At 49.4% G+C, this 9962-nt stretch overlaps 3 protein-coding genes across 4 annotated transcripts in view; all 3 read left to right on the top strand.

Annotated features, from left to right (window-relative positions):
• Positions 1 to 9962, top strand: part of LOC310756497 (tigger transposable element-derived protein 1-like) — a 796241-nt gene that overhangs the window by 61657 nt on the left and 724622 nt on the right. The gene's annotated exons all lie outside the window — the stretch shown is intronic.
• The window catches only part of LOC310757094 (uncharacterized protein), a 508648-nt gene that overhangs the window by 57483 nt on the left and 441203 nt on the right, over positions 1 to 9962 (top strand). The window lies entirely within an intron of this gene.
• Positions 411 to 8628, top strand: LOC310756522 (uncharacterized protein). 2 transcript variants are annotated; one of them, XM_083600736.1, is made up of 4 exons: positions 411 to 655; positions 2974 to 3641; positions 5094 to 5217; positions 6661 to 8628. In XM_083600736.1, exons 1-4 carry the CDS (start codon positions 634 to 636, stop codon positions 8385 to 8387), a joined length of 2541 nt encoding a protein of 846 aa, XP_083456862.1. In that variant the 5' UTR covers positions 411 to 633; the 3' UTR covers positions 8388 to 8628. The 2 variants fall into 2 exon arrangements, with proteins under 2 accessions (XP_083456862.1, XP_083456863.1); XM_083600737.1 differs by having other exon boundaries at positions 6664 to 8628.

Raw genomic sequence — 9962 nt, forward strand, 5'->3', positions numbered from 1 at the left:
ATTGGTCACATTGTATATTTTACTTCTTCTTATTGTTATTCTTGTCCAGTAAAATTCTTTGTAGTTCCCATTATGAGGTTTGTTTCAATTCTACTGGTTTCACTATTTCACCTTATCTTTCCTATGTATGACATAATTTCCCCCCATTCTTTCTGAAATGTTTCATCGCCCTGTTGTGGAATTTCCCTCGGCCAACCTGCATTCTATGCATCGCGGGCAGGCAGGCAGGCAGGCAGGCATTCAACCGGTGCAGCTTCTCCCGCGCAAAATTAAAACCCGGCGGGGAATGTGGACGCGGACCGGATTAGTCATCCGACCCCCCCCCCGCTGCATCCTCCCGCCCCCCCCCCCGCCGGTGCTTCTGGGGGGCGGCGATTTTAAGAGGAGGAGGCGCTGGGCTGAGAGGGGTTAAACGCACCGAGCTCTTCTTTCTAGACAGGCGCGGCCGCCTGCAGAAGAGGAGCCGGGAGGAGGTTGGCTGCTTCCCCCAGCCTGGTCTCTCCTTCCAGGAGGTGCATTTCCAAATCCGCCCATCACCACCCGCACTCTTTGCATTTATTTTTGCAAAAAGAAAGAGAAGAAAAGAAGGGCGGGGGGGGGGGGAGAGCCGCGCATCCCCGCAGGACTAGCGCCATGCAAAGCCTTCCTGGATCAGGTGAGTGCAAATCAAATAGGGCTGGCCTGGGACGAAGCATCCTCGGCTGGAAAGATGAAGGCAGAGGCGTCTCCCACCTCCGAAATAAAGGATCCCCACCTGTGGCAGGTCAGAGAGACAAGCGGGCGGCTTATTCCCAGCAAGAGATCTCAGCCTGTTTAGTGGGGAGAAGGGAAATGTTACCATCACTGAGGATATTGGGGACGGACTGGTACTATTTGGCTTTTGTAGTGCCTTGGTTCTCCCAGGGAATTCCAGATGAAGGAAATACAGTGGTACTTCAGGTTACATATGCTTCAGGTTACATACGCTTCAGGTTACAGACTCCGCTAACCCAGAAATAGTACCTCGGGTTAAGGACTTTGCTTCAGGATAAGAACAGAAATCGGGCTCCGGTGGCGCAGCAGCAGCAGGCGGCCCCATTAGCTAAAGTGGTGCTTCAGGTTAAGAACAGTTTCAGGTTAAGAACGGACCTCCGGAACGAATTAAGTACTTAACCCGAGGTACCACTGTATGGGATACCCGGAGGAGAGAGAGCCCTGCTGGATAGGTTCCCCTCTCACCCCAGTATCCTGTTTCTGGTAAGACAGGCTTGTCGATCCAGGGAGGGCTCATAGGAGCCAACTCCTGGGGGCCGTGGGAGCTTCAGCCCCCACAATAAAATATTTGAGGGGGCTCCCCTCCAAAGTTGATGGATTGCCATTCAAATCTTGTGTGTGTACCTCATCATGCAGTTGATTATGCGGGTCGGGGCTTACCTGCACACCTCTCCCCCAATATTTTATCCAAGTTGGCACCCCTGGGAAGACTGGTGTGATTCTCACTCCTGGTTGCACCTGGGTTCGAATTCTGTGCAAGCCCACAAGAAGTGGAATGTCTCCCTCTATGCATGCAAAAGCTCCCTGGTATTCCCAGGTAGGGCTGGGGAAAGACCTCTGTTTAAAACCCCCAGAGAGAGGCTGCCAGTCGGTGTAGGCAATACTGAGCTAAGTAGGCCAGTGGGTCTGACTCGATATTAGGCAGCTTGCAATGTTCTTCTCCCATGACTTGCTCTCCGCTCTAGCATGGAGAAATCACAGTTGCACTGCCTTGAGCTCTTGAGGTTTTGTGTAGCTATTGCGGCTGCTTTTGATTTGATGGGCAACTTCCCAAAGGGTGAAGAGATGCCTAATTCTTCTTTAAAGCCTGCCGCTGCTACCCCTTGTGAAAGTGAACCCTGTAAATCAGTGCTTCTCAAACTTTTTTCTCTGGGCTACACTTTCAGAATAAAAATGTGCTCACAATTTTGTTTTATTGATAATAAATACATGGGGGGGGGACTCCTAGCAGAGATTGATTTATTGGAGTTTCACTTGATGCTCTTGCTCTTGTTTTGAAAATATTTCTATCTATATTCTGCAAATAACAAGCATTATTTTGATACCGTATTATATCACACCGAAATGTTTGTCCTTGATTCTTCCCACTACGTTTCCTGCCACACCCTTTGAAAACCACTGTCAGCAAAAATAATATGTTTATAAAAAGCGAAAAAACTCCCAAGAATGATCAGTGAGCTTTTGAATCTGCCAGGTTGACTGTTAAGCGAATGAATGAACAAACGAACGAACGAATGAATGAATGAATGAATGAATGACTATGAAAAGGGATGGCTAGGCTCTGCCTCTGCTGCCAGAGGCAATATGCCTTGGGAACACGGGTGGGGTGACTTGGGTCTTGCCTGCAGGGCTCCCACTGAGGAATCTGGTCGGCCACTGTGAGGAAGTATGCTGTAGCAGAAGGGCCAATGGCACGATCTAGCAGGACTCTGCTTATGTTCTAGAGCAGGGTTTCCCAAACTTGGGTCTCCAGCTCTTGCTGGACTACAACTCCCATCATCTCTAGCTAGCAGGATCAGTGGTCAGGGATGGTGGGAACTGTAGTCCAAAAACAGATGGAGACCCAAGTTTGGGAAATGCTGTTCTAGAGGCAGCCTGCTTCTGAATACCAGCCACTGGGGAGCTTCAGCGGCTGTTGCCTTCCTGTTAGCTTGAGGGCCACTGGTGGAACCAGGATGTTGTCTGAGACAGGCCTTTGGTCTAACCCAGCAGAGCTTCTCTTCTTAAGTTCCCTGAATGAGGAGCTCCCATCATCCATCATGCATTATTATTATTATTTGACTTGAACTGATTTTATAATGAAATGATTTTAGAATCTTGTATCATTTTACTGTTGTTAGCCGCTCTGAGCCCGGCTTCGGCTGGGGAGGGCAGGATATAAATAAAAATTTAATGTTATTATTATGACTCCACACTTTTCAATGCTGATTTTGTTTGCAGCACAAGGAACAAAGATGGAGGAGCAGGACTCAGCGCAACCTGGGGAGAAGCCAGAGGAAGGTGGGCCGACCCCTCACGATATCCAGATCAGAACGGTCCGGGAATTCTGGACAGGGGTGCCTCCGGGAGCGATGGGGGAACCCCTGTGGCAGGAACTCTTGAAGATGATGCAGTCTCCTAATTTTGGGCTGAGAAACCCCCAGCTGATGGAGGAACGTTCCTTGTGGAACGACACTGCTGCTTTCCACCCCTCTTTCAAGGGGGCAGCTGATGCTGGCCAGTGGCCTAGAGGAGAGCAGGCCCCAGATCCAGGGGGAGGCCTCCCCGAGGCCTACATGAGCCCAGAAGCCTCCGGGAAAGTGAAGGAAGAGATTCCAGACGAAGAAGACTTGGAGGCACGGTGCCGGCACTTCCGGGAGTTCCGCTACAGGGAAGCGGAGACCCCCCGAGAAAATGGCCGGCAGCTCCTGGAGGTTTGCTGCCAGTGGCTGAGGCCCGAGAGACACACCAAGGAGCAGATGCTGGAGCTGGTGATCTTGGAGCAGTTCCTTGCCGTCTTGCCCCAAGGGATGCAGCGCTGGGTGCAGGAACGCAGCCCCGAGAATATGTCTCAAGCAATGGCACTGGCCGAAGGCTTCCCTCTCCTCTCTGAAGAGTGGGAGCAAAAGGTGAGGCGGTTTCAGCGGTGTGGCTGGTGCCCCTTTGGGACTGGTAGGGCAGAAGGCAGGGAGCCCGACAGTAGGTGGCGCCACTTCCCAATGAAAGCCAGAGCCAACGAGTTGTGGGTTTGTCCTCAGCAGTTGTCTCTTTTTCCTCAGCAGGCACATATATTGGCCTGGTTCTCACTGGATGCTAAAAGAAACTGTGGCTTAGTACGAAGAAACAAGATCGCATCCGCGCCATACATTTAAATGCATATGTAGCTCTCCCCAAGAATCATGGGAACTAGGTTCCAAGTAACACAAAGGCGTTTACATTCTTCTGCACTTTATTACTGCAGTACATTATGAAAAGGCTCAATTTCTCAAAGAAGGCATTATCTTGTCTATCTTCTGGAAAACTATCTATGAGAAAATGGATAACTAAAATTTGGGGGCGCAGTATGTATGCTTAGCTGACATATATGGTGAGAACCAGAGGGGGTAGAGTTCCACTGGTGTCCAAACTTTTTTCAAAGAGGGCCAGATTTGATGAAGTGAAGGGCCATGGGGGCTGACCAAAGTTGCTGACCTTTATTTAGGATTGAAGTTGTTGAGGTTTTTTTAGGCTTTCCCCCCAGAAAATAAACTGCCACAGGGGCTGGATTGAACTGATTAGGCCTCCAAAATGGACTTTGGACATGCCTGGGGTAGACAGACATTCACTGAGAAGTGGAGCCTTTTTATAATGTACTGGAGGAATAAAGGGCAGGAGAATGTAAACCTGTTTGTGTTACTTGGAACTTTGTGATATTAATTCATTGCATGTGATTTTGGTATGGAATTCTGTTACAATGTGTTTGGCTCTATATATCCCCTTTACTCCACATCTATTTCATTTTGTTAAGCATCTGTTATTAGATTTTGTTGTGTTTTATTATAAATGAATATATGGGGCGGGGAGAGAGAGATTTATGGGAACTGTTGTTTACCCCTCACAGAGCAGCAATTCCCAGGACCCTTAACAAACTACCTTTCCCAGGATTCTTGGGGTGTGCTACAAATGTATTTGGGGAAGAAGAGGGGAAATGTTAATCTATAGCACACCTTTTGTCAATGGATTAGGTAAATTTTGTCAAACTTCTATCTTAAAACTGTGTTAAAAACTTCAGTGTGTCTTAATTAACTGCAGACATTTACTATATTCAATAAACGGCCTGCAGATTGTTGAAAGTTTATCTTGTCTTTGTCTTGCCCCCTCCTTTAAATCTGACATTATGTCTCAACCTGGCCATTGAGACAAGACTCCAACATTCACACAGAATGATGCCACAGAGCAGCCAATTTCCTGTGTCTTCTTGGTGGGGGCGGAGCCAGACTTGAAGACCTTTGAACTCTAGACATTATTATATCTGTAGCATTGACTGGGGGTTCCCCACAGCATCCCTGCAAAACTCCCTAACCTGCGTGCTTCTCTTTCAGCCCCCAGGACCATTGAAGGAGGACTCGGTTGATTTCCCCTTATTGGAGCAGAATCCGTCAGACCCTCATCAGACCCTCCAAGTGGAGGCCAAGCAAGAAGAGACGGGAGCAGCCTGCTTGCTGGGTGAGCCTTCTTGCTGGGATGGCAGCTGGGACCTGGGTTCTGCAGCACCTGTCCCTGTCTGCTTCCTGTCACTCAGACCAACATCCGAGGCCTTGCTCTGTGCTAAACTACAGTGGTACCTCGAGTTAAGTACTTAATTCGTTCTGGAGGTCCGTTCTTAACCTGAAACTGTTCTTAACCTGAAGCACCACTTTAACTAATGGGGCCTCCCGCTGCTGCTGCGCCAGCAGAGCATGATTTCTGTTCTCATCCTGAAGCAAAGTTCTTAACCCAAGGTACTATTTCTGGGTTAGCAGAGTCTGAAGCTATGTAACCTGAAACGTCTATAACCCGAGGTACCACTGTACAGCAGTCATAACATCTTGTAGGAATGCTCATCAGCTTTAAAAGGGTGATTAGGCAAATTCAGGGAGGATACGGCTATCAGTGGCTATGGTGGATGCTGACGGTTTTTGCAAAAAGACAAAAAACCCCACAAAACTCTGTCCCCAGTTTGTACATGCAGAAATCACAGACTTGTGGAAATGAAAATCAAAGCACCCTTGATGATAGCACACACATCCCAGCACTGGGAAGCTAACTAACACCTGGAGTGTTAGCGCCAAGATGTTCCTGTTCTCATCAACACTTGTTTTATTTAAGGGTCTTCCATATATTTAGCCTTTGATTGTAACACGTTTTTTTTGGGGGGGGGGGGTTGCATTTCTGATCTCCCTGCTTAAAATTCCATGATACACAAAGCACACACTTCCAACTGTGTGAAACTTTTACGTAAATTTCAACATCACAATTCACGAGATTATTCAAAATGATTTGCGTGCTGAAGCGTTTTCTTTCTTATTTGATAAAGTTCATCAAAGACTGCTGCATCGCTTATTCTTGCAATTTAAAATAAATTTAGGAGTTTCAAGTTGTGTGCTTTTCATTTTTTTCTGCAAGACATCTGACTTTTAAAATTGACACTAGCAAGTCTTTGGTGGGGGGGAGTAGTTAACCTTGCCTAGGGCACAAAGTAGCCTACTACTGGTACAGACTAGACCCCATGAATTTTTGGGGGTGCACTTAGGGGGCTCTGGCAGCAGTGACTACAGCTGGCAGCCCTGTTGCCTGGCCAGCCCTGTAGTGTCCTGCTCCCCTTCCCAGCAGGCCTCTCCCACTTCCTCCCATTTCCTACAGCAAGGCAGGAGAGGGAGGAGGCAGAGGCAGTTGATTTTAAATGGTTGAAATATGTTTTTAGCTTATATTTAATTGTACTGCTTTATAAATTTGCTGCCCTGGGAGCCTTTGCGGGGGAAATGTGGGCTAGAACATATTTTCCACCAGCTGAGTGATGACACCGTTGGACACAATTCATAAGATCAATAGACAATCCGTAGAAGCAACTGTCGTTTCCCTCAGGGTAGACCATGTTTGACTGAAACCAAGATCCTCTTTCTGTTCCAGCAGGTGACCAGCAGGTGAAGGAAGATGAGGTGGAGACATTTCAGCTGGCAAAACAACCCGAGCAATGTGAACTCAACGGGGTATTACTGGATGGAGCAACCGGGATGATTTCTCAGGGACCAAACACACAAGAAACATTTGGAAACCAGCGGGTTCCAGAAAGCCCTTGTGGTGGCAGAGGTTCCCCTGAAGCTGCGTCCTGTGAGAGAGAAACAGAGGGACCCGACCGTGGAGAAGGACGCAGCCAGAGCTCTGACCTCCCACAGAGGCGGCTGGCCCGCAGGCGAAAGAAAACGCACGTGTGCTCTGAATGCGGGAAAGCTTTTGACCGGCTCTCTGTCCTGGCGAACCACCTGACCATCCACACAGGAGAGAAGCCCTACCAGTGTGTGGACTGCGGCAAGGGCTTTGGCTATAAAGCGCTCCTTGTGAGGCACGGCCGGAGCCACGAAGGACAGAAGCCGTACAAATGCTTGGCGTGCGGGAAGACATTCAGCACCAGCACTATCCTTTCCGATCACGAGAGAATCCACACGGGAGAGAGGCCCTTCACCTGCGCGGACTGCGGGAAGTGCTTCATCAAGAGGGGCCACCTGATGAGGCACCAGCTGACCCACACGGGGGAGAAGCGCTACAAGTGCTCCGAGTGCGACAAGAGCTTTGGCGACAAGAGCCTCCTGACCACTCACAAGAGGAGCCACACGGGGGAGAAGCCGTACACGTGCGCCGAGTGCGGGAAGAGCTTCAGCCAAGGATCGCACCTCATCACTCACAAGAGAATCCACACCGGAGAGAAGCCGCACCAGTGCTCGCACTGCGGGAACAGCTTCAGCCGGCGCTACGACCTCCTCATCCACGAGAGGACGCACACAGGAGAGAAGCCCTACCCGTGCCCTGAGTGCGGGAAGAGCTTCCGCCAGAGCTCACAGCTGTTCGTCCACGGGAGGATCCACATGGGAGGGAAGCCCTACCGATGCGCTGAGTGCGGCAAGAGCTTCCGCTGGGAGAGCAGCATCAAGATGCACATGAAGAACCACGCCGGCGACCGGCCGTACGCCTGCTCCGAGTGCGGCAAGCGGTACGGCAAGTCATCACACCTGATCCGCCACAAGGCGACGCACACGGGCGAGAAGCCCTTCCAGTGCTCACAGTGTGAGAAGAGCTTCACCCAGAGGTCCGTGCTTTACCTCCACGAACGGACGCACACGGGAGAGAGGCCCTTCCAGTGCTTGGAGTGCGGGAAGTGCTTCCGCTGGGAGAGCAACTACCAGATGCACGCCAAGAACCACACCCGGAAGAAGCCGTTTGAGTGCGCGGACTGCGGTGAGAGCTACGACAAGGAGTCTCAGCTCATCAAGCACCGCAGGACCCACACGGGGGAGAAGCCCTTCAAGTGCAAGGAGTGCGGCCTATGCTTCGACTGCATCTCTGCGCTGACGGGGCACCGCAAGGTCCACCGGAGCGAGAGGCCCTTCAAGTGCGCCGAGTGCGGCAGGAGCTACAACGAAGAGCCCGAGCTCCTCAAGCACCAGAGGGCCCACACGGCGGAGAAGCCGCACAAGTGCCCCGATTGTGACAAGAGTTTTGACTCTAGCTCTGCCCTGAGGGTACACCGGCGCATGCACACTGGCGAGAAGCCCTACAAGTGCTCGGGCTGCGGGAAGAACTTCAGCCAGAGTTCAAACCTCCGGACGCACATGAGAATCCACACAGGAGAGAACGTGTGAGAGGCAAGCCTCCCAAAGTTGCGCGGGGGGACATGGTGGCCACTCAAGTCCAGGAAGCTCCAGGGGGCCAAAGGTTCCCCATCTCTGATTTTGCAAATATTTTTGCCTGGGTGGGTAAGGTTAGGGATAGAGCTACATGATGTGGGTAGAACATAGAGAGGTGGGTTTAGAAGAGACATCGACTGACCTTTTTTCATTCTTTCCTTTTTTAATAAAAAATAAATAAATGTTTTAATTCCAAGTGTCTGTGTGTGGTTTTGTTTTATGCTCCTTTCTTATGATGGTGAGGCTTGGCGTTGGGGGGGGTGGGGCTAGCTCTCTTAATAATAATAACATTTTATTGTTGGCTAACAACAATAAATGCAATGCCAAAGGTATTGGATTCAAATCCTGCACAAGGTATTTTGTTATGTTTCCAACTAAGTTCTACTCATGACCATGGCCATCAAGTTTGATGGGTTAACAACAACAACATATTATTATTACAGTGGTACCTCAGTTTTTGAACGTCTCCATTGTCGAACGTTTTGGTTTTCGAACACCATAAACCTGGAAGTAAATGCTTCGGTTTTCGAACATGCCTCAGAAGTCAGACATGCCACATTGCTTCTGTGTTGAGTTTACCGTATTGAGGCTTCTGTATTGAGTTTTCGGTTTTCAAAGGTTTCGGAGCTCGAACAGTCTTCTGGAATGGATTACGTTCAGAAACCATGGTACCACTGTATATGCCGCCCATCTGACTGGGTTGCCCCAGCCACTCTGGGCGGCGTCCCACAAATTATAAAACCACAGTAAAACTTCAGCCATTAAAAACATGGCTCAACAGAATTGCCTTCAGATTTCTTCTAAAAGTCAGATAGCCGTTTATCTCCTTGACATCTGATGGGAGGGTGTTCCACAGGGTGGGTGCCACTACTGAAAAGGCCCTCTGCCTGGTTCCCTGTAACCTCACTTCTTGCAGTGAGGGAATCGGCAGAAGCCCCTCGGAGCTGGATCTCTACATCCAGGCTGAATGATGGGGGTGGAGACGCTTCTTCAGACAAGCTGAGCAGGACTAGGACTGGAGACCATAGGTTCTTAACCTAAAGTCCACAGATTGGCTTCACGTGGTCTGTAAACCGGGAGCAAAAAAAAAAAAAAAGGAAAGGAAAGATGTGCATAAAATGTTTTTATGTGCATTTTTCTGGTGACAGTGTCCACAACTTTCATCCAAATCTCAAAGGAATCCGTGACCCAAAAAAGATTAAGAAAAAAATAAAAAAGAAGAGACAAGTACTAAAGAGAATGAATGGGTTTTAAAAATGCACTGACTTGTTCCAGATTGGGTTTCCAAATGGTTACTGGATTTCATACGCTCCAGGGGGTTGCTCAAAATGACTTAAATGGTTCTCCCACTCCTTAGTTAATCCCAACAACAATAACCCTGTGAGGCAGGTTGGGCGTGAGCTTCATGGCCAAGTGGGGATTTGAACCCTGGTCTCCCAGGTCGTAGTCTGACACTACTACCATACCACACACCGTGTTTAATTTCTGCCTGCAGTGCAAGTGCTTTCTTTTTTCTCCCCACCTTCCTCA

Source organism: Podarcis filfolensis (assembly GCF_964270895.1).
Source record: "Podarcis filfolensis genome assembly, chromosome: 2".
Taxonomy (NCBI): Eukaryota; Metazoa; Chordata; class Lepidosauria; order Squamata; family Lacertidae; genus Podarcis; species Podarcis filfolensis.